General features: G+C 43.4%; 6 protein-coding genes across 16 annotated transcripts in view; 3 read left to right on the top strand and 3 right to left on the bottom strand.

The window, feature by feature from the left end:
• Nucleotides 1-256: 256 nt before the first annotated feature.
• Gp150 (glycoprotein 150) lies at nt 257-12249 on the top strand. Its single transcript, XM_017074045.4, has 7 exons — nt 257-391; nt 529-601; nt 8005-8545; nt 8652-8875; nt 8932-9262; nt 9322-11053; nt 11111-12249. Exons 3-7 carry the CDS (start codon nt 8024-8026, stop codon nt 11443-11445), a joined length of 3144 nt encoding a protein of 1047 aa, XP_016929534.3. The 5' UTR covers nt 257-391; nt 529-601; nt 8005-8023; the 3' UTR covers nt 11446-12249.
• On the bottom strand, nt 11645-12859 carry LOC108009580 (uncharacterized). 3 transcript variants are annotated; one of them, XM_070995211.1, is made up of 2 exons: nt 12726-12859; nt 11645-12671 (listed from the first exon to the last, which is right to left on the bottom strand). In XM_070995211.1, exon 2 carries the CDS (start codon nt 12652-12654, stop codon nt 12337-12339), a length of 318 nt encoding a protein of 105 aa, XP_070851312.1. In that variant the 5' UTR covers nt 12655-12671; nt 12726-12859; the 3' UTR covers nt 11645-12336. The 3 variants fall into 3 exon arrangements, with proteins under 3 accessions (XP_070851312.1, XP_070851311.1, XP_016929536.3); XM_070995210.1 differs by having other exon boundaries at nt 11645-12674; nt 12726-12846; XM_017074047.4 differs by having other exon boundaries at nt 11645-12663; nt 12715-12839.
• Nucleotides 12860-12949: 90 nt separating this feature from the next.
• On the bottom strand, nt 12950-15263 carry T3dh (Type III alcohol dehydrogenase). The gene is made up of 5 exons (XM_017072310.4): nt 15137-15263; nt 14992-15076; nt 14323-14697; nt 14118-14259; nt 12950-13897 (listed from the first exon to the last, which is right to left on the bottom strand). Exons 1-5 carry the CDS (start codon nt 15184-15186, stop codon nt 13155-13157), a joined length of 1395 nt encoding a protein of 464 aa, XP_016927799.3. The 5' UTR covers nt 15187-15263; the 3' UTR covers nt 12950-13154.
• On the top strand, nt 13007-15989 carry pgc (polar granule component). The gene is made up of 2 exons (XM_017072311.4): nt 13007-13136; nt 15311-15989. Exon 2 carries the CDS (start codon nt 15333-15335, stop codon nt 15546-15548), a length of 216 nt encoding a protein of 71 aa, XP_016927800.3. The 5' UTR covers nt 13007-13136; nt 15311-15332; the 3' UTR covers nt 15549-15989.
• Nucleotides 15990-16256: 267 nt separating this feature from the next.
• LOC108009390 (uncharacterized) lies at nt 16257-16666 on the top strand. The gene has a single exon (XM_017073700.4). The coding sequence runs from the start codon at nt 16308-16310 to the stop codon at nt 16458-16460; it is 153 nt and encodes a 50-aa protein (XP_016929189.2). The 5' UTR covers nt 16257-16307; the 3' UTR covers nt 16461-16666.
• Nucleotides 16656-27386, bottom strand: part of Liprin-gamma (liprin protein kazrin) — a 45629-nt gene continuing 34898 nt past the window's right edge. For 7 of the 9 annotated variants that reach the window (XM_036813374.3, XM_036813373.3, XM_036813371.3 and 4 more), the window contains 9 exons: nt 25448-26356; nt 25330-25390; nt 24463-24662; nt 23312-23806; nt 22291-22452; nt 22035-22179; nt 18876-18987; nt 18118-18141; nt 16656-18057 (listed from right to left, as the gene is read on the bottom strand). In XM_036813374.3, the coding sequence (XP_036669269.3) occupies nt 17605-18057; nt 18118-18141; nt 18876-18987; nt 22035-22179; nt 22291-22452; nt 23312-23806; nt 24463-24662; nt 25330-25390; nt 25448-26356 (2561 nt within the window). In that variant the 3' untranslated portion in view covers nt 16656-17604. Of the gene's footprint in view, nt 18058-18117; nt 18142-18875; nt 21142-22034; nt 22180-22290; nt 22453-23311; nt 23807-24462; nt 24663-25329; nt 25391-25447; nt 26357-27386 lie in introns of those variants that run through there. The other 2 variants (XM_065863648.2, XM_036813379.3) reach the window with 2 other exon arrangements.

Consider the following 27386-nt stretch of genomic DNA (forward strand, 5'->3'; position numbering starts at 1 on the left):
TGGATTTGGGGCATTTAATAGAAACCTATTTAGTTTAAAGGAGTGGTCAGTTAATAATTGATAAGCAAAATGAAAACTTTGTTGCAATTATCAGAACTAATATAATAGTAGGCTATAGCACAAAATGTTAGTAAAATATGCCAAGAACCACACTCAGATTACATTATTTAACAAAATATATTTTTAATTTAATGGTACATAAATGGTTTCTCTTGAAACTAAAGTGGTATTTATTTTCTGGTTGGATGGTATTTTTCCTGGTTATCGTCGTGGTCACACTATTAACGAACTCAACAAGTGTTGGGAGCCTCAGTTGAGTTTCAAACTTCAACAGGTGTTGAATACGCGCTACAGTAGAAAAGAAAGCGATCTTCCACGATCAAACGATTCGGTAAAGCAAAACAAGCCAGCGGAATTAACGATCGAGCACGTGATCAGCGTCTCAAGTCCCTAATTAAAAAAAGTGCCGAACGGAAAACTTTAAATTACCGGTGTGCCAATCCACTAAAGTTTGTGTGTTTCTTCTAGCGATCAAAAACCAATTCTTGGATTACCCCGCTTCACTTAGAGACCAGTTGTCTGCAAGCAGACCGCTTATAAGGTGAGTTTCTAAGGATTTCCATGTGGATGTTGGGTATTGGATCGTATCTTTAGTTTTTGAGTCGGAGTTTTGAAGATTTGGGATATGTAGAATCAATGGGGTGGGGGGCCTAACATGAAGAAAAGTGCAGTGCAAGCGAGGGTTAAAGTTTCGTCATGCGAGAGAGTGGGATAACGCTTGTGGCACCGCTGCAATCAAGCAGTTGTCTCGCTCTCTGAGCGTATCTTTCCGTCTCCACGAGTGTGAGTGTGCTACCTGTGAATGTATCGTTACCTGGCGTATCTCAAAAACATACCGAAACTCATACACCCATACTCTCGTCTCGATTGCAGCTGCTCTTGTGTGTGTGTGTGAGTGGTATTTTGTTAGTATATTGGTGCTGTGGTGACATATTAATTTAAAACCCGAGTCGCAATTATCTCGATTATTCTGCAAGCAAGGCGATCATACTTTTGGCCCAAGTTTTATTAGCTTATCAGTCGAGCCACAGAAATTCCCTACCCCAATTAGACTGAAAAAACAAAGCGTTTAAGCCAATTTAAGGCAAATGCACTGGGAAAGCCAAACAGTCAGGGGAAAAAACAGTTAACAGACAACGCGTTTGCTTTTCACAACAACAACAAAAGCCACCAGGTAGATAAGATTACACCTGTATATGTATTGGGGCGTATCTGTGTGTGGTTAAGTGATCAGGGGAAAAACGAGAGGGAAAGGGGTGCACAAACCGGTAATGCATTTACTCAAAAAAGAAGTCACCTTCATAACAAACTCAGCGCTCTGCTGCAAAAACACAACATACTCAACTGTCACCGTCAGAGAGATAAATCTATATAGTTTAGGTCCGACCATGATCGTAGTTTGCATATACCACATATTATATGTGGTGAAAGACGGGCCAACGAGGTGTTGGAAAAGCTGAGCCCCACTCGAACCCAGTTTTTTACAGCTCCAAAGGTCGCTATAGGTAGTATGGATGGGCATACCATAAACCATACACCATATACCATACCATCCAAACCCGATCGTGTTTAATAGGCTTTGAAAGCTTCCTGTAGTATCGGCCAATTAATCAAAGACCAGAACTTCGATAACAACCACGAAAAAGTCTCCAAAAATAAACTATTTGTTTCTATGCATAATTCAGAACCAGTTCCAATCGATTTTCAATTTTAATGTTCGACGTTCCTATAACCATCTCCGTTGGCTGTAGCCAGCACGAAGCTGGAATTTAAATGAAATGTACATCGTACAGAAATAATTTACAGAGATCTGGGCAATAAACACACGTTCATTTGATTTTGAGGTGCGACTCGATTTTCCAGACGTAATCAACCAGTTCACAGGGGAGTGCACTGAGAATTCCTGGAAAACGATTTTGTATGCTAATTTTCTCTACAGCTCGGGTTTGACTGTCTGGGTTTGACTTGGATTGTTCTTGGGCAGGGCCTTCGATCCGCAGCAGGATCACAGACATATAGCGTGTGTCGGGCTGTCGCCAGTCGGCTGATGAATTCAGGGGGGCATTATCTAATCGCTACATAAGCCGGTCCCCACATAGGAACCTCTATGCCGCCTATTTATACAGATAAAGAGCCCCAAAAAGCAAACAAAAGTTGAGACTTTGACTCGCTCCACTGAGAGTTAATGAGGTCACATCATTCTCCGCTTTAGCTGTTTCTGGTTTCATGGCTGGTAATTGGCCGGAGTACGAGTTTTTACGTATATATCGTAGAGCTGCGACTACGCCGTGGAGGGCGAATTATGAATACTTAAACACATCTTTTATGGACAGCCGTGCCCGGAGATGGAGTTGGGCCTAAGTGGCCAGCCAAACATTTGCCAACCAGTCTTGCCGATCATCTGGTTGTGTGGGTAAACGTGGTTTGGAGCCGTGTTTTACATAGTACTTAAGTGTCGGCACATGCGGCGTATGCGCAATGTGGCTGCTTTGCTCTGGCTCACTTAGAAGTCTCTATTTGACACATGATTGCCATACGAAAACAGCGAAAAGTAAACTATTTTTGACTGATTTAACGATCCAGGTTGTTTTGTCTTAACAGCTTTGGCCAACAATGATGTCATTTGAATGGGTTTTGAATGCCCATACCTGTGGGGGAAAGCCGAATGCAATTCTCTGTGATCTCTATGGGATCTCTTTTTTTCTCTGCTCAATGGAGCTTGACGATAGCTGCGCATATTTCGCACCCACATTGCGTTGACATTTTACCTTAACCCTGAATCTAATCGATCAAGCCTGACAATCGGGCAAAGTGGCATTAGCATTAATCAATTTCTGCCATAAAACATTAGTCATCGAAATCGGTGATGGTGGTGGTGGTACCACAAAAGCAGCTGACAAATGAGGAAATGTTTTGGCCCTATTCTCGGCTGCAACTTTCTCCTCTGTGCAATTGTACTTTCGGAACCCAACAGTTGGGCGTTGGATGGTAAACCGCTTTGCGGGATTGCCTTGATTTGCTCTGGCCTGACCATAACTCAAGATTCCCAGCTTTTAAGCCGATTTCACAGCCTCAAAGTTTGGGTTCAGGGTCTCACCCATTGCTAATGAAATGCAGACTTGGCTGGAAGTGACTCAGAGGAGTGTGCTTACGTGCTATGCAAGCGGTTTCGAGGCCCGGAATGCGGCCTGTCACATGGAACGTGGCCAACTGCGATGGTAGAGGCCCAGTTGCAGTCATTCCGACCCTTAATTTGCGCGATAAACTGGCAGAGTATTATGCCCTACACATTCCAAAAAAATATACTCAATAAACTTAGCCCTCAAAAAATTCCATCTTGGTTTTTTAATAAAATCAGTTACAGTATCAATTTGCTCAGTACATTTTAAAATGGATTTGATGACGGTAGCAAAATTCCCAATTCAGCTCGGAAATATAGCATCCACTTAAGGCTGCAGATTCCAAGAACCGACTGGTACTATCAGCATTTCTTTTGGTTCCGAAAAATATATGCAATATCATGAAGTGAATAATAAATAGAAATTGACGCAGTGGTATTTTAAATGGATATTTCGAACTTAAACCTCAGCAGTAAAGCCTAAGCGACTCCTGACTTTAAACATTGTCTATAACGAGAGCTCATAAAAGCAACAAAAAGCTTAGTTTTTTAATACCTTTTAAGTTAACAGACATAAAAGCTGATTGCAGGCCTTTTGACAGCGGAGATCAGTGCCTTTGAATACTAAGTGATGAGTACTAGGTGCTTAGCACTAGACACTTAATAAATATATAGATGGCTCAACGGGTTGACAATTCGTCTCTAGGAACACTTGTTCGACCGATAACCAATACGTGATGGCGAAACGCCTTTGTTATTGAAAACAAAGCCTCGTTGGAGTGCAAAGTTTAGTGCAAAAAGGTCGGAAAAAATGTTTTCAAAAACTCACACTTGGGTGGGTAAACAAATCAGGTTTCCGTCGGCTAAGCACAATGAAAAGCGCTTTTCAGCTGGGGGGCGATGGAAAAGTCGTGCCCCAGTCAAGCTTCTAGAGCCAAGTTATCCGGCACTCTAAAAGTCGGAAGCTGAAAACCGATACAGATATCGCTAATGAACCGCCCCCGCCCGGTGAAAGCAGGTTTCCCACTCGCACCGCCTCCTTAAGTTCTTAATTTATGTCCCGCTTCCTGCTTCAACATCAGGGCTATATATACGATACACCCAATACACTGTTCGATCCAAACAAAGGGCAATTGCAGGCGAGGAAGCGGGCATAAAGATCTGATTCGAATGGCTGAAATCAATTTATGGCAGTTTTAACAACTGAATTCCCATGCAGGGACTTCCCGCCGATAACAGCAAATGCACTTTATCGGCGATGTTGAAATTTTAAGCCAGATCGATCAAGAGGTATTACTTAACGACAGGTTTTTGGGAAGGTCTTAGGTGATTCGTTCGTAAGAAGTTGCAGCTGCTGCAAAATTTCAAAGAATTTTAGTCCACTGACCCTGCAATACTCTTTCTTTTCAAGCTGCGGAAACATTTTAAGATTAGCTTTACGATGTTCTATAATCTAAAAGTACTATTTGCTGATAGTAAAACTTTCCAGCAAAATGTCATTAGAATGTAACGTGTAATTGCGATTAAATTGTTTACTTTATTTTGATTCAAATAGCACACATTCTCCGCGCAGAGTTCAAGCAACTTGAACGTGACACAATCGGTTATTATATAGAAATTACGTTTGGAAATGTTTAACTTTGAGCGAATTGAAATGGCTTTTAGCGAGAATTTTTCGTAACTCGTAAAGTCATCTGCCTGACTTTTGGCTGCCACCGGGCAAACTTGGCTCACACATCTGCTGCGAGTGGCAATTTCCAGCCAAAAACCAGTCTGGCCAACAGTTTCCCCTTTTTTTAACCGTCTGCATACTGGTGTGTGTGGTCAAATGTCGGCATTTTTTATACTTTTGTGTATATTTTTTATGAGCCCGCCTTGGGCAATTTCGTCCATTGTACTGGCTGGCTGGCAAAAATTAACGTTGCAGAAATTATATTCCGGAATGGCGTCAACCGAATAGGATACAAAAAAAAGGCCACTCTAATGTATAGATGGAAATCGGATCTTTGAACAGTTGGCCAGTGGTGTATTTTTTAGCCGAAATCATGATCGTAAATCGTCAAAAACCAGCAGAAACTCGTGATGCTAATGAATCGGTCAACAAATTTGACGGCGTCGTGATCCGCAGCTTAAGGGCCGGATGGAATCGGTTTGAGCCACCCTAATGAAGGCATCAGCTGAGGTATTTCCGTTTTGCCAGTCTCAGTCTCAGTATCTCTACCCATGGATCGATATCCTTTAAAGGAAGAGATGCGATCCCAAAAGAAAACATGTAAGATTCTACCTACACGTCCGTTCCTCTCGTTTCACTTCCTGTTAACACCAGCTATTTTTACCCAGGCATTTCGATCATTATCCACCCACGCACACAGATACCCAAAGCATGAATGTATTGTTTTGGGTATTTCTGGGTATTTGCCAAAGACACTTTTGTGTTGATCATAAGTCGGAGTCAAGGCGAAACTACCTGAGTTCGATAACGCAGGCTGAGGTTCATTAGCTGACCTTGCTGATCCCGTTGCTATCGCTCCGGAGGAATGCAGTCGCCATTCTTTTTCGGGAATATAATTTATAACTTCGGCTGGCCAAGGGTCGCACCCAGTTTCGAATTCCCGATCGACGCACCCATGCACAATTCGATAGCCAGGCCCCATCTGCTCTCCAAATCCACATGACATTTCTGGGTAACCCGATACGGAAATGTGGGTTGGAGGGTCTCATGGGAAACGTTCATAATTCGAATCTGTTGACAAAACCGAACCACATGCCCACCGTCTGTAAACCAGTTGATAGACACCGAAAAACAAGCACTGAAGCCAAAACAAAATATTATAATAAATTGAATAGACCCTTACGTTTTAAGCAATCTAAGTTAGTATCACGATTTGATATCAGTTTGTTATGCGATCCTATGTCGAAGTGTGCCTATAAACAAAACGCTCCAATATGTTTCCGTATCGGGTTACGTTGAGTACGGGGCCATTAAGTATAACAGGGCGAGATCAGGGTTTATCGCGATCGAATGTCAAAGTGTTCTAGAAACAGTTTCAGGAAAGCATTTCCCCGTTGGCTGGATGTTAATTAGATGCACGACACTGCAATGCACTCAGATATACTTTCATATTTACTGGCGGGGGATACCGATCGATCTATCTATCGATGAGGGGCCAGGGAACTTCGATCGGTTATATCCCGACTAGTGCTAATCTTTACAGCCGCAGATAGCGATGGCAATATGATGAATTGGCTGACTCACGAATTTCCGAGTGGAAAACGTATTTGCATACATGTACAAGTATGGCCAGTGCCAGTGCCACTTACCGGTTTCTCTCTAAACTTGAACAGAGCCCCTCGTATAGCCCAGTTCAGGCGGACATCTGTGTATACACATACGGATCGGATCGGATTGGATCGCTGCAATGACAGAAATGGAATTAATTATGGTCGCTCGGTTGGTCGGGGTGTCGTCGGCGCCTTGGCCAAAGTTAAAGCCAAAGCCAATTCGAAGCGAGCCAAAAAGAGCCACAACATCTTTCGTGACTCGATGAAATGTGTTAGCCGAAAGACCTAAACACGTTTAATGCGGTCTCGAGACTGCAGTTTTCCCTTCGGATTGCCAAGCTCCGCCGCCACTTGACACCCACTCACAGCTCAGCTTAGCTGGCTAAGCGGTTTCTGTGGGGTCTAATGAAATGCTCTAACATACGATATGTATGCACGTATATTATGGTATATTGGCTGGATAAATGCGATCTATTCTGGCCGCGTTAACTGCGCATTTTGCATTTTGCTAGAGGTCTCAGATCTCTGGCGATCCCGGGTCGTTTGCCCGGTTACGAAAAAACATTAATACGTTAAGCTCTTTGTTTACCACTCGGCGAGCCACGGTCTCGAATTGTGTATTTGCTTTGCCATGAAAACGAAGGCAAACACAGGCGGGCTTTCAATAGGGGCATCCGCTGTGGAATCCGCATCGAATGGGGTGGAAAATGCATTCCAAAACGGTCAGTTATGAAACCTAAAGGGAACTGAAAACGCAACGTTTTCAGTCGGGCATTTGGGAGTTTCTTAGAACCAGCGATCTGGCAAACGAGTTCTTAATTGGCGTCAAGAAACGCTCCGTGGGGATTCCCCTCGTCGAATCGATTCAGAAGCCCAGGGAGATTACCTAAGACATTCGTTAGGGTGTGAAACCCAGTCGCCCCATTATTACAGGGCAAACAAACGAAGTTCCAGTCGACAACCGACAATTTCGAGTTCAGATCGAGTATCTGTATCTGTTCGAGTGAGGCATCCGAATCTGCATTGCTAATCTCTAATTTATCAATATCAGTACTTTCCGGAAAGGGAAGTACCTCTCGAGTACGGGCGAAAGTGCCAATTGCTTTCGCCCAACTCTGAGTAAGCATTTGAAAATACGCTGGGAATCAGGCGAATTGGAAACAATTGCCATTAAACGATAAGCAAACATTTGGAAATTTGTGGATTCGGCTTGGTGTGCTGACTAAATTAGCATGGCCAATGATGTCAACTCTCCGGGTGCCAAGGTGCTAATCAGGGGAGTCAACATGGCTCACCATTTCGCCATGCAGATCGCTGATTTTGGAGGAAATGGGTGATACGACGTGCGTATTCTGAGGCCAGCCATGAAAACCTCCACTTCACTAGAATGTTGTTGATTCAATAAACGTATATCTGCTTATCTAGCTCCGGCAATTAGCGATAAGATACGGCTGCACTGGGTGTGAGTCGACTGTTTTTTCAGTTTCTTGGAAGTGGCCATAACTGTACAGCTCTGTTTTTTTTCTTCTCTTGGTCCATTTCAGTTTGCCCATCTACAGGAGAATGGGTCGCCAGTCGACTTGCAGGCTGGTCCTGCTGCTGGCCTTCAGCCTGGCCCTAATCCATGCCAGCCACTCGAACGTCGTGAGCAACAAGATCCACTACGTCCACGACGATCTGACAGAGAATGAGCTGAGCTCTGGAGAGGATGTGACTACCACCGATACCTTGCCCAAGATCTCCACGCCCAAAGTCAAGGAACTTCCCGTGGAGACAACTACCACCAGCCCGGTGAAGAAGCCCACCAAGAAGTCCCTCACCGAGGAGGCCCTCAAGGATCTGATGGAGGCGGCCAAGCACAGCCGGGCGCTGGCCGATGATCCTCACTTCAACAAGATGTTCAACTCCACGGTCGCTACCGGCGATAAGAACTCCACCGATAGTGATGACAGCGAATACTACGGATACGACGACGACTACAACTATTTCGACGAGGACACGGAAACGACTTCCTCGAGTCCCAAGAAGGCCAAGAGCAGTCCCAAGCTACAGCCCATTGTGGAGACCACCTCCTCGAAGCCCAAGGTAAGCAATACCTTCCCAATATCAGAAGTAGATAGGATCTATATCACCTTTTTCCCTAAAAATCACAATTAGCAATTTAATAATTTAACTTAACCTTTTATTTTAGGGCAAAACCGCCGACCAAAAGACCAAAGAAAGTACTAATGACATCGACAGCGATTCCCAATATGATTACGAAGAAGATTTAGATGAAGACGATGAAGAGGACGATGCCTCTGAAGATCTTCTGACCGATGATGAGCAGGTGGTTTTCAGCGAGGACGTCCCCTGCCCGCGATTCTGCCAATGCTCTCGAAATGTCAACAGCTATCTGGTGGCCACCTGCAGCAGGTTTGTTCTGTAAAAACTTCCAAACTCTAAACAATGATTAACAATCCAACTTGCAGACTTGACACGGGCATTCAGAAGTTTGGCTCGGACATTACTGACCTGGTGGTGACCAATGTGGGTCCCAAGTATCCCATCCTGATGGGCCCCAAATTCTTCCTGAACCTTGGCCTCAAGAACGTGGCTTCCATCAAAATCGCCAACTGCACCTTGGAGTACCTGCACCAAGAGGCCTTCCTCGGACTGAACGAACTGTACGCCGTTAACCTGACAGATGTGGGTCTGGCCATCATTAACCCGGATACCTTCCTGGGAAACAAGAAGCTGCGTATGCTGACCATCTCGGGAAATGACCTGAGTGTTATGTCCAACCTGCACTACCTGTTGAACGTAGGTTTTCAAATACAACCTTCTAATGATCGATCTCTGATTAAAAACGCTTTCTATAGTCTTCCAGCATTGAGGAGCTGGACTTCTCGCGTAACAACCTCATGGAATTGAATCCCAAGGCCTTCTCCCAGCTCTCCAATGTCGTGTACATCAATCTGAGCCAGAACAGCCTCAAGAAACTGCCCGAGAATGCGTTCGAGAAGGTTACACTTCTGGAGGAACTTGACTTGTCCTACAACTCGCTGTCTGAGCTGCCCCGTGATATCTTCAATGGCACCACCCTGTCCATACTCCACCTGAAGTACAACACCTTCAACGGCGATCTGCACTTCGGCACCAAGGATCTGCAGCAGCTGGATTTAAGCTTCAACTCGATTGCTAAAGTGCACCACAGCATGTTCGACAAAATGCCTGGTCTGACCAACCTGAACCTCAAGGGCAACGGCATCAAGAAAATCCAGCCGGACTCGTTCCTCACGCTGAAGAGCCTGCGACACATCGATCTGTCCATCAACGAACTGGAGCAGATCTCGGGCATGCTGTTCTTTAAGAACTCTGAACTAGACGTCATCCGTTTGAACGATAATCCCCGCCTCAGCCAACTGCCCACCGATGGTTTCCTGAGCTACAGTGGAGAGTTCACTGTCTATTACCTGGATATTTCCAACTGTGCCATCGGTCCGCTGGGTCACAAGGCCTTCTCCACGATGCCCCATCTGACCACCTTGAAGCTGGCTTGGAACAACATCAACCACCTGCCTCGTGAGATCTTCACCAGGTTGCACAAGCTGATCGACTTGGACCTGAGCAACAATCTGATCCCCCGCATGGACGACCTGATCTTCATGGACAACGGTGAGCTGACCAAGCTGAGTCTGGCCGGCAATCCCATTACCCGCCTGTCGGTCCGCCTCTTCCTGCCACTGCACCAACTCCGCTCCCTGGATGTTAACGACTGTGAGCTGACCTCCCTGCTCTCCGATCGCGAAATGGGCATCGGTTACAAGATCTTCGACAGCCTGCGCAGCTTCAACGCCTCTGGCAATCTGATCAAGAAGATCTCCTCGGAGGATGTGAAGAGCTTCAAGAACCTCCGCTCCCTGGATATCACCAACAACCCGCTGAAGTGCACCCGCGACTTCCAGGACTTCATCAGCTACGTTACCCTGCAGATGCAGATGACTCCCAGGCGCCTGCCGGTCCTGGCCAATTTGGAGGACGATGCCACTATTGTGGAGCTGGAGACCCAAGCGCAGGCCGGTTGGGCCACTTTGGCGCACGAGGTGTGCAAGCATGCCGAGGGATCAGATCTCCTGGATGAGAAGAGGGCCGATAGTGCCGAGGCCAAGCTGGAGAAGCGTCTGAAGGAGAGCGAGAAAAAGCTGGACGAGGACGAGGAGAAGCTTCTAAGCGTCCTGGACAAGAGTGTGCTGGACAAGAGCCGGCTGAGCAGCATGCAAAAGATCATGAAGGGATCGGTCAATGCTGATACCGAGAAGCCAGAGGAAGACAGTGCCGAGGAGAATCTGAACAATGGTGGCGAGGACAAGGACGAGGACAGCAGTGACTATGACAGCGAAGAGGACGATGAGGATGATGAGGACGACGCTGACGATGACGATGATGATCGCTTCGAAGAGGCCAAGAAGAACACCAAGAAGGCCAAGAGCGACTCGGACAAGGCCTTTGACACGTTTGTGAACAAGGAGCTGAAGCCGGTGCTGACCGACGAAGGTGTTCGGGCGGAGGATGTGGACATGTCCCAGGAGACGCGCGATAGGTTCCTGCTGGGTGAGTTTAACTCGTTAAGAAAAAATAGAATATACAATAATATTTTTACCTCTTCAGAGAAACTGGGCTTCGACAGCGAAAGCGAGGAGTCGGATGAGTACACCGAGAAGATGATCTTCCACGGCCAACTGTCCTACGACGTGGTGGTCCCATTGATCATCGTATCGTTCTGCCTCTTGATGATAGTGCTCTCCATCGCCCGAGTGATCTACGTGGTGCTGCGCAAGCGCGGTGAGCGCTACCGCATGGCCCTGCTGGCCTCGAAGAACTCGTTCGTGTACCAGAAGCTCAGCGAGGACATCGTAAAGCCCACCACTAGCAAGGACCAGAAACAGCCCAAGCACCTTAAGCAGCCCAAGGTGCACCGATATGCGCCCATCAACCAGGTCTAAGTCCATTCAGAATCAACAGTTCTGAAGCGGACTTCGCGGAAGTCGAACGAGTTGCGCTGTTTTTCTAATTTATAAGTTTATTGATAGTTGAAAAAGTGGAAAATCACATCAGACAATTGACTACACACAAGCACAAGAATGAAAAGAAACAGGAGGAGGAGCAGAAAGCTGGCAGTTAAAAGTATTAGCGAGAGTGCGAGGAAACAAAGCAACAACTGAGAAATACTTGAATCCAAATAAGAGAGAGAAGAAATCTAAGAAAAACATCCTATATCCATGAAATAGCCTATACCGGCCTAGTTCTGTTAAGACCAGTCGACAGATTTTTGGCAACAGCAGAGGTTGGTTTTAGAAAACGCGTTCGATTAGCAACCGTTTCGAAAGCAACGGACTTGCTTCTTATCGAACCATTGCCCCCAACCCAATCCAATAAACCATATCCATACCTATGAGAATTTCGGAAACAACTTGAAGATTTAGTGCCATTTTGCCAAAATTCAAACCGAGCGAAAATTACTTAAATACATTAGGGTTTCTATACTGAGTGTAAAGTCAGAAATGAGAAACGAGAAGCAAAGAGCAGAGAGTAGTAAGGGTTTTAGATCCGGGTCTGTGTAGCAAACGGTTAGAAGACTCCCTAGAATGACGTCTGATTTTTAATCTGATCAAGAGATGAGAAAAATAATTAATGCATAAACTATGTTAAGACTTTTTTATTACCTTTTTTTCCAATCGAATGAAAGTTACCGCTTAACTTATTCGACTTTGAAACCAATTCCGAAACAATAAATTATTTTAACCAAACCGATCGTAATCTTTACAATGCATACTTAATAGACATACATACGTACTTTTAACAATAACATGCCTTTCAATAAAATTGAATATATTTTATCTGCGTTCAATAAAAGACTCAAGTGGGCCGACAACCGCTTCCTCCTTTTCGTAGAGGGTTAAACTCCGTTGGAAGCCGAGTGCGAAGTCGACTATCTCCTGATCTCGCTTTAAATCTTCTCCGATTTGGCGCCACATCCGTTCAAAACCACTATCGAAGGGCATGCCCACAAATCGATTGTGTCTCGAACGGAGTTCTTCGCCAATCTGCTGCCACATTATCTCAAACTCCCTGTCGTAGGGCATTCCGATGAATTTACTACGGTATCCAGAGTATTCAAACATGAATGAATACTCATGTTCGATGTTGCGCATGTCCAAAACCTACAATTCTACTATAGTAAAATTAAAAAAAAGTTTTTATGATAAACTTACGATAATACTACCGGCTGAGTCGTTTAATTCAAGATCAACTCTTTATAGGTACTTCAAATATTCCAATTTCCAGCGTTGGTCTTGGCACTCCAGCATAAGAACACCAACTGAAACTTTATAAGCAGAGGACTCTTAAGCGAATACCAGACCAAAAGAGAGACCACAAAATTATGCTGAATATACATAAAATCCATTGCGCCCAGAAACATAATGTAAACAGAAACACGTAATGGCATCAAATTTCCAGTGATTCTGTTTGGGATTTTAATGGTACATTTATACATACAAAAGAATTATGGTCCACTCTAAGTTTAGTAAATGCATTTATTCAATTGGAATTTTTAAAGCTCAAAAATGGTCAGTTTCTAGCCCAGGATCCGTTAGTTTAAAACTTTTTCTTGAAGCAAACAAGTTGAGCGTGGGTAAGTTAAGCTTCCAAATTAATACACCACCATGGAGTTTTCGAAGAGTTGTGAGAGGTTCTCCTCTGTCTGGGCCCTGGGTGCAAGTTTAGTGATCCTCTCCTGGGGCAGGGTTCCCTCAACCAAAGCGGGCACATCGCTGCTGGAGAATCCCAGCTCACGGAGGCCATTTTCGATGCCAGCACGTTGCATAAAACCGCGTACAGTGTCCGCCAAAAGACGACCGGCATCTGAGTTTCGAACACCCTGCACATCTGCGCCCAGCAATTGGGCAGCCTCCAAATGCCGTTCCGGACAAGCTGGAGCGGTGAACTCAAAGACCGCCGGAGCACTGATTACCACAGACAAACCATGAGGGATTAGGGCGTGATCCGCGGAGTAGCCCTTCGGCTTGTAGTCCCTTACATTTCCGGATATCGGGTAGGAAAGTCCATGGCACAGGTGCACTCCGGCATTGCCAAAACCCACGCCCGCCATCGTGGATGCCAAATGCATCTGGGATCGGGCCTCCAGGTTATCGGGTTGGTAAATGGCATCCACAAAGTTCTTTCGTATCGCCTCCAAGGCAAAACGAGCCCACACATCCGACACGGGGTTTCTGCCCTGATATGTGGGTCTCAGGCTGGGATCACTGGGCGCCGGACCTCGTTCTCTGTAATCCACGGCCGTAAAGCTCTCCAAGGCATGACAGAAAACATCAAAGCCAGCAAAAGCCATCACACGTTCCGGCTGGGATAAGGTGTGTAGGGGATCTATGATAGCTGAAGGTCAAAAATCAAAAATTAGATTGGAAAATTAGTATAGAGAGGATTTACTGTAAGATATTAAGCTTGCATTTGTTTTCAGTCTATAAAGTTATTACTATATTATATTGACCTCTTACGTAAAAAAAAAACTGCTACATTATTTTAAGTGACCACTTATTTCATAAATCAAATGCAATCCAAATTTTTTAAAGTATAACTTGAATCTATTACTTACCCAAAGTGGGCTTTAGGAACTTGCTGGAGATCCCAGTCTTAGCATGCAATTTCTTGTAGTCAAATATAGCCACTCCAGTAGTTTCCGAACCAGTTCCCGAAGTGGTGGGCATGGCAATTAGGGGTTTCAGTTTCACAGATATCTGAGGGAAATTCAATAATATTTTTTCATATTTATACTGCCATTTATATTACGAGGAACGTACCTCCTTGCCTTTACCAATTGGACAGTTCACATAGTCCAAGAATTCAGCCTCCCTATCACTACTAAACAGATTGGCTGCCTTGGCTGTATCCAGGGACGAACCTCCTCCAATGGCCAGAAAGGCATCGAATTCCTTTCGACGGGCAAACTCCGCAGCTTGCCACATGCTGCCATCCGTGGGTTCCACCCGTGTTTCGTCATAAATTTCGTAGTTGATTCCATGACGGGCGAGGGAGTCCAAGGCCACTTTCACGGAGGGCAACTGCACCACATTCTTATCGGTGACCAAGCAAACCTTTCGGGCTCCCAAGTTGCGAAGATCAGCCCCTACTTCCGCACTTACTCCGGGTCCAAACCGAACTGTTGAGGCTGACATCTGAAATTAGGAAAGAAGATAAGTAATAAAGATCATATAAGGAGCTTTTAAAAGAAAAGTAATCCGAAAAGAAACAGTTAACAATTTTCTAAGCTTCAATATTTATTCTAAGTTGAAATTTGAGGAATTAAATTAGTTAGATTTGTACTATCCAGATGGTAGTTTTAAAATACAAATGGAATTCAATGAAGTAGTCATATGCATTTTCTTATCTGTGAAAGACTTTGAATGTCTGGCTGGAGATGAGAATCTGCTATCTGCAGGTGATCCAAAGTCCAAGTTATAACCACTTACCTCGAAGGCGTATTCCATACGACCCGTTTGGGATGCCGTTGGAGCAGCTGAGCCATAGTTATGCGAGTGGGCGGGGCACTTGCAACTAAAAGGTATTATAATATTTTTATTACTTACTTTACTTTACTTTAAATTCTATACTTACGAGTTAGCCACGATCGTGTTGATCAAACTTAAGACATTCTTCCGCGACATTCTGTGTGCCAATGAAATCAGCTGTACCGAAACTTCGTGTGATAAGAACCCGAATCGATAGTTGGCGCCAAACGACAATATTACTCAATCGATAGCTAACCATTTAAATCTTTCTGTCTTTCAGCTTTGAAAAAGAAAACCTGAAGATGTGCGACTACCAGATGGATTACTCCTTTGTGTTTGAAGACAGCTCCTGCGAGGGCGATGTGTCAATGCCAGCTTATGATAATGGATTCGAGTCCATGTGGCAACAAGTGGGCGAGGAACTCCGAAGGGAGCGGGAAATGAACGAACTCGGCCAACTTTTCCAGCAAAATTTGAGCATGAGTCCGCCCGCCTACGCGGATCAATGGAGATTCTGATGGGACCTACCAAAGTCAGCTCATTGTGATATTTGTATATAATAGATTAATAGATTTAGGAGATCACCCGCCAAATAATTGGCCTTCGTCAGAGCATTTTCGATAAGTGCTCGTAGATTTTATAGTATAACTACCAAAAAATGTTTTTGTATACTTTTGTTCATTCTTAGTTTATGCAATGATCTTGTCCGTGCCTTCAAATGTTTGCTTTCGTGAAAATTCGCTTTGTTTTGTCACTTTACCAAGTAATCAATTTGTATTACATTGTTCATAGATCCTTAATTGGCAATAGTTTGCCTTCGATATCGTAATAAAATTGTACCGGCTTTAAAGCCAATATAAATGTATACAATAACAGAAAGGAAAGTTCGAAACTTGTCAAATTCTTATTCAAAATATTTCTATTAAATTTTCAATGTATAAAGTTTGATCGTTCGTAAACCTATTCACTTTTAATTAGAGATCCCACAACAAGATGTGACTGCGATTCGATTGTAAGGGGAACAATTGTTCGCTGGAGCTAATTACCTAAATGTATGTCCGCCCATTTTTCGCGCTAGATTTACAACTCAATTTAGAGCGTTATCTGGCCGATCTGCGAACATAAACAACTGGCGATGGTAAACGATGTTGACGGCTATTCCCCTCATTAGCATGCAGATTGTCGCCGATCCGCAGGGCGCCAGACCATAAAACGTTCGATTCCCGACGGATCGGTCAGCAGTTTGCATACGACTGGTGATTAGTAGACATCGCGAGATGAAGTGGCTTAGTTTGTTTCTGGTATTCGGAATCCTCGGACTCATCAGTAGCCTGGGCACCCTGACAATGGCCGAACCCAATCCGGAACCCAAGGGTCGTCCGCATACAACTCGACGTCCTCGGAACGATAATGACAGCGATCGACGTTAGCAATCCGATCGCATGGAGGAGATGGAGAAGGAGATGGACAAACCTCCTCGGAGATGCACCGAACCACAAAAGACACAGGATTCACATCGACTCTCGGTGAAGGTGAAATGTTTTGGAGTTGAGAAAATGCAATATGTTGAGGTCCTGCTCATCTAGCGGGCGGGATCTCCCCCGAACACAATAAAAAGGCTAACGTTTACAACAGAGTTTTGATCATTGGTTTATTCGATAGTTCTTGTTCGTCATAGGTCTAGAGTTAAATTGGTCAGCTTAATTATACCCTGACGCTTTCGGGGATTCTTTGATACTGATAGATTGGCGGCTAAAGCGGGCTGACTGACTTTCTTTGGTTGTGCGAGGGTTTTTGGGGGGTGCGTTTGTAATTACCTTATATTTGATTCGGTTTCTGTTTTGGTTTTTTTTTCTTTCTTTTTTTTTACCATTACCATGCGATATTAAACGTTGCTTAGGGCTTACCGTAATTTACAAAGTACCGCCGTTTGCGGCTTATCAAATTTAATTCAATAGTTTTCCGTTTCCATTTGCTTAGCTACGATAGTTTCGGTTACAAAATAATTTCAATTTATCTAAATTGCAATCGCATCTCCAGTGTCTGCATCAGCTCATCATTCTGTGAGTATAGGTAGTATTTCCACTCAATGTGCCTCTCAATATTAACTCGGTTTAGAACTAACTTTACAGTTACAATTACAATTAGAATTACATATACGCGATTGATTAAACTATTCCAGTTGATTTGAGTTTTGGGGTGGAGTGTTTGATTCGTTCATTCTTTTTAGCCTGCGTGTAGAGCTTAGTCTACACAATATATTAATGTCGTTAATTACGTTTAGCATATAGTTCGTAGTTCTATCTGATTTGATCAAATGATTACTCGCTTACTTTGTATTACTTGACGCATATGTATCTGTATCTGCTGAATGCTTGTATCTTGTAGGTGGGTCTGACACTGACTTGAATATAATTGAGTTTGCCTATAGAATCTAAGCTCAAATGCAGCTGGGAAGGTTAATTGATGGGATTCTGGGAAGAGGAAAAGGATGGTATTTGACTTTCATGCGGGAATACAGCTGAGTATCTTTGGTAGTGTTGGTTTACATTCTATCTAGCTAGCTTTTCACTCTTATTCTGGGGACTCCGAGGAGGCCGATATGCCCCCCAGGCTGCAAGCTCCCACGCTGCCCGCACTCGTAGAGGCCCCAATGTCGCTGATGCTCTTCACACGCCGCCGACTCTGCTCGTACAGCATCTGTGGGTCAGACAGTCCCGCATCCAGAACTCCTCCCACGGGCGGGGCGCTCACTCGATGACCAGGCGGTGGACCATGACTGTAGATGCCACCGGCCGAGGGGATCGGCGGCGGAGCCGTCGTCGGCGGCGGCAGGAAGTGGTGGTAGTGCTGCTGCTGGGGATTCGTGTGCGGATTTGGATACTGGTGGCCTATGGTTGCGTATATTCCTCCGCCACCCTCGCTGCTGCTGTACGAAGGCGTTGGGGAGGTGGAGTTCCCAAAGGAACTGCGGTCCCCAGTGCGATGGGGTTTGCTGTTAAACCGAAAGGCTTTAGAAAGGGAGCTCTGCAGGGAGAAATACCAGTATTACAATAGGTTCTATGGGTTCTCGAAATGCCAACTCACCTGAGATCCTTTCCATGCCGAAATCTGTTTGGTACACGAAATGAAAGAAACAAAATTTTAATGTTTTCGATTGGCTCAACCAGGTTTTAGTTTATCGCCTACAGAACTAATCGATTTGAAACCGCCGTGAAACTCTTGGTGTCGCTAGATGGCTAAATTGTTAATAACTTTTCTAAATTTGTATTATTAAATAGTAGTTAGTATTTTTAATATGGGTTCATTAACATGCTAATATGATAAAATGGTTAAAGAAAAATATTAGAAAATCAAAAAGTACCTGTGTAAGTTGTAATGAGTATAAGGTTTCTACGTATAAACAATGTACTTTCATATTTTTGATAATTAGAAATCAATTCTTTATTTTAAGGTGTCTAAAAGTATGCTGTGAAATATTTTTCCAAGTCCATAACCAAATTTTCAAGTTTTTTTATCACCTCTCTGAACTGAAATATATCACCTACTTGTAGGCACCCTAAAAAATGAAACCACAATAAATTGAATTTCCAATTTCGATGAAAGCCTGTGAAAGTTAGAAACCACAAAACAGGCTTTCAGTGAGATGAAAACACTTTCTAGCTGAGGCCTCTTAGGGATTTAAATAATTTATGCCATAGACACCGAGAGACAACAAAAGCTTCACCTCAATTCAGGCTAAGGACGCAGTAATAATATATCGTTGGCTAGCATTGGATTATAATATTCAGGACTTAATGGGCTATAACTATAGGTATGATATGCGAGTCGTAAGAAGTACTTACCCTGAGGTTGCCGCTCGAGCGGCGATCTGTTGTGGCATAGTGCTGCAGTCCGCCGGGTCCCGTTAGAGGCACTACGCCGCAACCGGAACGGATGCCCTGACCCAGAGTCGCTCTACACAACAAACATGGCAATTTCGATTTGCGAATTTTTGCATAGGTCGTATGCGTGTGTATGTGTGTGGTCGTGAGTGGGTTGTTTTTCGGGGCGTATACATATATCATGTTGTAGATGGGTTTGGGTGTGCATGTATATTCGATTTTCATAGGCAGGCAGGCAGGCAGCACATTAAAGACAGGACACAGACGGCAGATAACGGGAGTGTTGAGTTTTGGAGATTGGAATTCGGATTCGGAATTCGGAGTATGGAGTGCGGGCGGTCAGGCAGAGCGGCAGAGATAGCAATATAGAGACAGAGACAGAGAGAGAGCGAGAGAGCAGGCAAGGCAGGCACACATACACACACAGAAGGTGGTTTCATTGGGGTGTTGTTGAGTAGTTGTTGATTGGTTGTTGTTGAGTTGTTGTTGAGTTGTTGTCGGTAATGTTGTCGTTGTGTTGGTAATCGTGTTTAGACAATCAAGCAGAGTTAGCAACAACAACAAGCCGTCGATTCGATTACCAAATTACGAAATTGAAGAGCAAACATACGGATGTGAAAGCAAAAGAGAGTGGATCAAATATATAGGAAAGATGGAAAAAGAAACGGGACAAAGACGAAAGAATCTGGTTAATCAATGTTTGGAGAGTTACGTTTAATTTGTTTCGTATTTAACTACACGTAGCGTAAAACAACAAGGAAATCAAAGATCTATATGGTGAGCGTAAAACCCCCGAAAAAATAGTAAGGAAAGGAAAAGTAACGTTAAAAGTAAAGTAAGGATAGCATTGCTAACAGACACGAAACCAGCAGCCATAATATATGTCTTTTTGATTTTGTAAGCCTTAGAATTCCAATCACACATAGTATCGATAAGGTATTTGTATGCAGTGGTACTTAGTAAGATGACAACGGTAAGACTAGTTCAAGCTACTTAAAAACATTGATAACACATACATAGAACTTGTTTTCGAGTGTCTGCGTATGTTTTTTTGAGTGTGTGGGTGTGTGAGAAATAGAGAGAGATAGGCTACTTAGTAAGCAAGTTTTACTTACAATTGACACTGTAGTTGCAAAATTGCAAAACCAAATTAACGACTTCTTAAGGAAATTAACTTAGGGGTGTTACCCTGCGGTCAAATCTCTAGAACCACAAAATCAACATTTTTAAGTGCTAAAAAGTATGCAACAAAATATATTGCGCAGCTATACGCAACCATAAGCAAACCATGTCAATCAAAATAAAACAATTGAGTGCACACTTTAAAGCACCGAAAACACTGGAAAACAATATATTGTAGAGATTCGGAAGAGCATGGCTCGATACCGCAGGGCAAAACTCATTCAAAACGCTTCACAGTATGCAACACCAAAACATTGACTATATCATCTAACCACGGAAATGTAGATGTGTATGTGTTCATGGACTCGTGTGCGAGTGTGTGGTTATGTAATTGGTCTTTTAGGTTCCATTGTGCGTTTGGTGGCTGTCTAACCGAGCTCAGAAAACAGCTCCTGTATCACAGAGAACTTGGGTGTTCCGGCCTAGTGACGAAAGACGCTCGTGTGGAAGGGTGTGTGTTGGCATTCGCAATGCTCTATCTTAGGCATAACAATTGTTAATATCTGAAATACTATATCGCTTTTCTTAAATTACATTGACAAGAAGCCCTAATTATACGGATCTACTACATTAAATGCTTGACATCTATATCAATCTGAGTAAATGCAACGTTAAGCGCTCCTCGGGGAGTGTATCGTTATAATATCGATATCGGATATGCAAAGCTTGGACACTGGTTTTTTTGTTGTTCTTGTGTGCGTTCCTAGTTCGATGCCTAAAGCACTTAATAATACTGTGGTATGATTACATGTACTGCTACGGATCGAATGCTCGAATGCTATTCTGGGGTGAATCTATCAACTATTCGTAATGACGAAATACTAGCGCTCTGCTCCAGTTATTGTTCTCTCCCTATAGTTATTATCGTATCATCTTCATCAGCTTGGCTAAACAAATCAATATGAATCCCGTTTGATTTTTGATTATAATTCGTTTTCGTTATCTTGTTCTTTGGTTCGTGCGGATTATTTAGTGGCCCTGCAATTTGGCCAATTGCCTAGAGGCTTCCATTTGAAATTCTTCCATTTGACAGTAAATAAGATATCTGCATTTCGGATATAGAAAATACAAATAAACATGTATCGAGATATTGGTTGGGAAAGAAAAGAGAGAGAATAATGGCCACAAGGGCCGCCATTAGTGCGATTCGCTTTATGGGGCGGTTTTATTTTACTTAACAGATCGTCTAAGACACGTTCACATGATCAACAACGAAACAAAGTACATTATTATCTAAGTTTACAGGCTGAAGACCTTTACATACTTATGCACGAGTAGACAGATTTAGATACAGATATGACATCGCATGATATGACATCTAATGAGTCGAGAAGTTGGCATTTCTGCAGCCACATTTCATTGGGGGTTGTGGAAGAAGATAGATGGATGGTATGCACATAAGAAGCAGCTTATAAACAAATGATCTAAGCACTAAATATATAAAAGCCATAGGTGAGTATGAATGAATGTGAATGATGAGTGTATGTTTCGGATGATGATGACGGTTATACGAGTGATGAATTGAAGCCTAAAGAGCTCCCACAGTGACGCAATACTTCCTGCTAGCAAACTCCAACCAAAAAATCACTCTGTAACCGATATGGTCTTAACGAAGGTGCAAAAATAAACACAAACTCACAACGAAAACAGTTAACAGGATGGTTATATAAACTGGGGGGGTTGGGGATTGGAATACAAAACGGCAATAACTCAATCAAAACAAAAGACAACTCTAATCAAAACGCTGTATTACGCTACATATTCATGTTTTCACAATTCACATGTCAAACCCGGGGGATTACACAAAGGACACTCACACACGGGACACACACTCACACACACACAGTACACATAGGACACTCACAACTCACAGACACACACGCACGCACAGAGATATCTAGAGGGTCTTTGTGGGTCTCTGGGCCCTTAAAAACTCACCGTGCGGGCAAAATGAGGGCATCGAATTCCGTGTTGAGATGTCGCCGTATTATGTTCTTCGAGGGGGGAATGCCCAGGGCGGTGGCCATGGTATCGCCGGAGAAGGATGGTTCCAGTACCACAAGGCCGCCGTGCACGCCGCTATCTGCAGGTGGGTTAGCGATGGGTGGAAACGAGATTAGAACGGGTCAGAGAAGCCCCCTTAATTGCCGCTCTGAATGGCATAATCAAAGAGCAATCGATATGGCACACGCACCCTTCAGATTGTCGGCGTACTCGCCCAGGTCGATGGATCGCACCCAGCGGATGAAGCGCTGGTTCGTCCACACAATGGGGTCCGTGTCCACCGTCTCCGATTGCACCCGTCTCATGGCCAGCGTCTGTCGGTCGTACTTCACGATGCGCAACACGTGGATGCCTGTCGAGGAGCAGGGAATGGAATGCGCTTTTGATTAGGTTAAAAGGTACACCAAGAGAGGGAACCATAACTACTATCTCTATATATGTATAAATCTTTTGTAGACTTTAATTATCCTTCATCTTAAGTCTTTATTATTTTGAATCACATATTTTTAACATTATAATATATATTATAATATAATCAATATTATTATCTTAATTCTTTAAAAGAAAGTAAAAGTAAAGATAAATATGATGTTCCAGTAAGTAAATTATGACAAGGTTGTATATTTCAATAAGTTTACATACAAAAGTTAAAAGGTACATAATCCTAGGAATAAAATCCTTAGAAAATGTACATAAGCAAAATAACGACGTTCTCAAATTGAGTATTTGTTTTCTCAATTTAAGGATGTTTTTAATTTAAGTAAAAAATTTGGGGAAAAAACTCATATTGACAAAAGTTAAACTCATTTTAAAGGAAAAAGACGTGAATTGATCAGAAAATTCTCAATTTAAGGAAGTGTGCTCTTCAATTTGCAACTTGAGAATAAATATTCTCATTTTGAGACACCGAAAAACTCATAAAGGAATAGGAAATTCTCATAATGAGTTATAGATGGCTCCTTTTAAGCTATTTCGGCAAACGAGACGAGAGATGAGCGGCCTTTAGTTCGTTGGCTTTCCTGTTCAAAGTTCGTTATCTTAATTATGTTTCTGAAATATGAGAGTGTGGGTGCTTTAACTTAGACCTGCTGATAAAACCTTATGCTGGTTGCGTACTAAAAACCTCAAGCTGTAGTCTACTACATAAGTAAAATGCATGTGAGCATTAATGACCTAAAATAAATATGGCAGAAATAAACCTTAAACCTTACCGTGAACAATGCTGGCCTGGTGGAACTTCCGCGTGACGCCCAGGAATTTCTCGAGCTCCTTCTTGGAGAGCGTGTCCAGCATCCGGGCGTCGACGAGGGACTGCACGAAGGGCTCCGCGTACTGGGGCAGTCCGATGTCCGGCAGCCACTCGGTGGCCACCCAGGTGTGGCCCAGCTGCGTGATCAGCGGGTAGCGGACCATCTCCGGCCGCCGCTGCTCCTCGATGGCCAGCCGCAGCTTCTTGCGGTGCATCGGGTGGGCGAGGCCCAGGCCCGCCTCCAGTTCCACGTCGTTCAGCTCCAGCAGCACCTTGCCACTCTTCACGTTCTCGGCGCACCTGGCGCTGTACTGGGGCATTCCCAGGGCCACCTCCAGCCAGGCGAGCACCTGGGTGGCCCGCCAGCGGTCGATGGGCAGCTGGGAGGCCTCCCGCAGCAGGCGCAGCTTCTCGGCGTAGCCCTCCTCTGTCAGGGGGTTCCACGAGTAGTCGGCATCTGGAGGGGATACCAAAATCATCATTCGTTGTACAGATAACTTATCTTCATAATTTGTATTTTGTCAAATCCATTCTTTAAATTATTCTGATTTTAAACTATCAATACGTGATCCCTTACCAACTATTCTGATTTAAAAAACAGTATCGTTAATAAAAAAATATAAAAATTAAAGATTTTTAAATCAGCTATAGGTAGTACCTATTAGATACATCATAATGAAATGTAATAGATTACACTTAAACGGCTTTAAATATTAACCGCCTGACTAGAACTCATAATATAAGCATATATCATACCATATATCATATCATATACCATGATATTTAATTATAATATACTGAAGGTACAATATGTTAAAAATAAACAATATAATAGAAACCATTTATCTTTTATAGATTGTCAATATTAAGTTTTAACAATAATAATAATAATAACAAGTGTAATAGATTACACTTAAACGGCTTTGAATATTAGCCGCCTCACTAGAACTCATAATATATGCATATATCATATCATATATCATATCATATACCATGATATTTAATTATAATATACTGAAGGTATTACAAACAATATGTTAGAAATAATCAATATAATAGAAAGCACTTATCTTTTATAGATTCTCAATATTACATTTTAACATTTTCACTCACATTCAGTCACTCCATCGGCGGATAGGGCCTTGCTCTTATTCCGGGAGCGGGCAAAAACCCTGGATATACTTCCCCAAGTACCGCCGCGTCCATTCCGGGCGCCCAGCGGTCCACTTTTACTTGCGTTGGCAAACTTTCTACTGATAGCGCCGCCTCCTGGTCCTTCGGGGTCCACAGGTGAGCCCAACTGCTCCACGGATCTGTTGGGATGGAAACACATTTATACTTTCAAATGCCTATTTAAGATAATTTACAATGTAAATGTAGTTTACAATTATCCTAAAAAGAAATTTATCAATGTTCAAATTTTACAAAATCCCCGTATGCAAATAAAAGTCTGTGCAAAAATCATAATAAGCGTGTCATGTAACTCAGATCCAGATAGATTTATCATTAAATTTGGTTTCAGTATTTGTTGTCCACACGGAATTAATTAAAGCCGGGAAATGGCGTAGATTAAATTAAAAACATTGTGTAAAACATTTTTCAGTTGATGATTTGCAATGCAAATAACACATTTCATAAACTAAAGCCTATTGCCTATGAGTATGAGGTTAGCTGGGATGTGTAAATAAACAATAGCCATAGATTTAATTAATAACTTTGTGGTCACATTTAGGCCCTAGGCTAGTTTTATTTCCTTCATTGAACTTAGGAAAAATTAAATAAACTTTGAAACTTAGAAAATATATAAATAGAGTTGAGCAATTAAAAAGTTGTATGTAGCTTAAAGTAAAAATGAAGAATAGTCCCTCTAAGATTTAAGAAACCTTGACACTAAAACCCATACTATTTTCTTGTGATTTAAAATATGTTGCTAATGTTTTGAAAATTAGAGGATACTACAGTATAGTGTTATAAAAATACCTTGAGTAGGCTGCCGAGTTGAGGGGTGACAATGTGGGGCTGCGTTCCTTGGGCGTGCCAACTGATATAAAGAATGTGATAACATTGGATTTGGATCCCTTAAAACCGTATTACTCACATTGGTACATGTTCTGGCTGGACACGAGTGAGATGCTGTCCGGATCGACCGTGATGCAGGGTCCGTTGTCGCAGGTGCCATCGCTAAAGTTCAGTTCTCCGCCAGTGCTCTCCCGATCGCTGCTGTTCCTCAGACCCGAGTCATTGGAGCAGGAATTGCGATCCCCGGCCGTGGCTCCTGACCCGCCACTCAAACTGCCACTGAAGGCGGACAACGAGTTGCCACGCCCACTGTCCTCGGCGGTACCCCGCATCCCGGCCAATCCACCGCCCATTCCTGAGGCGGCGGCCATCTGGCTGAGCATTCCCGAGGCAGCCGATGGAGGAGTCAGTGGGGCAAAGGAGTGCAGGCTCTCCTGGTCTGAGAGGCATCCTGTCAACTGGCGGCGGGCCTCCTGCAGCTGCTCCTGCAGCCTCTGGAGCTGCAAATCCCTGGCCGAAAGCTGCTGGGCCAAGGCTAGCGATCTCTCCGCCTCATCGCGGGCCTGCTTGAGCAGCTGGAAACGCTCCCGATCCCGGTCCCCTGAAATCTTGGCATTCGTCGTCTCCGTCTCCCTCACCCGCTCCTGGTAGTTCCGTATGAAGTCACGCAGCTCCTGCTCCTTTTCCTGCAGCGAGGCGCACAGCTGTTTCACCTGACCCAGAAGATCGGATTTGTCCGTTCGCAGCTTCTTCCGCTCCAGCCGCATGGTCAAGAGCTGGTTCTTCACCGACCTGAGCTCCGATTCCAGTCGCTCGATGCGCTCCTTGGCAGCCGATCCCTCGGCGGATGAGTTGGTCACTGCATCCATTTCGGGAGTGGTGTCCACTCCACCCACTGCTCCATCTGTGGAGAGCTCGAGCAGTCGCCTCAGCCGGAGCAGTTCGGCATTAAGGCGATCGTTCTCCTCACGCAGCTTCATGGCAGCTTCTGTAAACAAAATCAGTTTTTAAATGGGCTAAAATAAGTAAACCCTTGGTCAGGGATTTTTAGCTACAGCTACCAAGCTGCGGAAAAGCGGTGATCGTAGCAGGTATGCAAGCCAGGAATTCAAGCTTATATTTTCTATTAGTCAAAAATATTAAATTTTCCCAATAAAGTTAGGTACAATAGAGCGGTCCCTTTTTGTAGCTGAGAGATACATTTCTTGGTAAGATATTCTATATAGCATACATGTCGTATGAATTATATATAGCATACATGTCGTATGAGTTCTTTTTAATGGAATTTCGAGACCATTGCGCAACGCCTTACCATCAAAAAAAATAAGTTTTTGAATTCATTTAATATTTAATGTATCATAAAAATAGTGAAAATAAGGCTTAATTTTAATTTATATAAATAATTTTATGTTAACGGCCAATATAGATTGGCACACACACCATTTCATAGCTTAAAGTTTAATATTGTTGTGAAAATACTTCAAATCTGTTGAAAAATACACTTAATCTTACATCTATGCAGTTTTATCTGATTCTAAATGTTTAATATAAGCTTCAGTTAAGTGATGTTATGCTAAAATTTATATTGAATTGGATTCTGAAACCTTTATCAAAGCTCTCAACGCGACCCAGATTGTGAAGTTCTGGGTCGCTTGCCACTTGTGCAGCAACTACTCGCTTGCATGCCTGCTCATCGATATTCTACTCATAATTAGCATTTATGTCGACCTCTAGCCACCCACTACCACTTCCGATTCGCTGTAATTTTTTTACACATTTTCCCCGCCCAGTTTCTTTGGCAAAGAAATCAGAAAGGAACTAAAGAAATTTTGGAACTTATGGAAACTAAGGCGCACCAGATGGCATTTAATATGCAAAATGAGAACTCAGGGCTGAAAACAGAAAGCACATTGAAAGTTTTGCAGGCGAACCAAAATCCAGTGCAATTATAAGTTAACCAGGCCAGAGCAATGAATCGGCAGGCACTAAGCGGATGAATGGGGATCAAGTGCAACTAC

Source organism: Drosophila suzukii, chromosome 2R (assembly GCF_043229965.1).
Source record: "Drosophila suzukii chromosome 2R, CBGP_Dsuzu_IsoJpt1.0, whole genome shotgun sequence".
NCBI classification, from domain to species: domain Eukaryota; kingdom Metazoa; phylum Arthropoda; class Insecta; order Diptera; family Drosophilidae; genus Drosophila; species Drosophila suzukii.

Coding starts and splice junctions, on each gene's coding strand:
- T3dh (XM_017072310.4), bottom strand. CDS start 15,186: ATGTCGCGGAAGAATGTCTTAAGTTTGATCAACACGATCGTGGCTAAC. Junction 14,260..14,322: donor CAATTGGTAAAGGCAAGGAG/GTACGTTCCTCG, acceptor AATTTCCCTCAG/ATATCTGTGAAACTGAAACC. Junction 13,898..14,117: donor GTTCCTAAAGCCCACTTTGG/GTAAGTAATAGA, acceptor TTTGACCTTCAG/CTATCATAGATCCCCTACAC.
- LOC108009390 (XM_017073700.4), top strand. CDS start 16,308: ATGAAGTGGCTTAGTTTGTTTCTGGTATTCGGAATCCTCGGACTCATC.
- pgc (XM_017072311.4), top strand. CDS start 15,333: ATGTGCGACTACCAGATGGATTACTCCTTTGTGTTTGAAGACAGCTCC.
- Gp150 (XM_017074045.4), top strand. CDS start 8,024: ATGGGTCGCCAGTCGACTTGCAGGCTGGTCCTGCTGCTGGCCTTCAGC. Junction 8,876..8,931: donor CTGGTGGCCACCTGCAGCAG/GTTTGTTCTGTA, acceptor TCCAACTTGCAG/ACTTGACACGGGCATTCAGA. Junction 11,054..11,110: donor GCGCGATAGGTTCCTGCTGG/GTGAGTTTAACT, acceptor TTACCTCTTCAG/AGAAACTGGGCTTCGACAGC.
- LOC108009580 (XM_070995211.1), bottom strand. CDS start 12,654: ATGCGCAACATCGAACATGAGTATTCATTCATGTTTGAATACTCTGGA.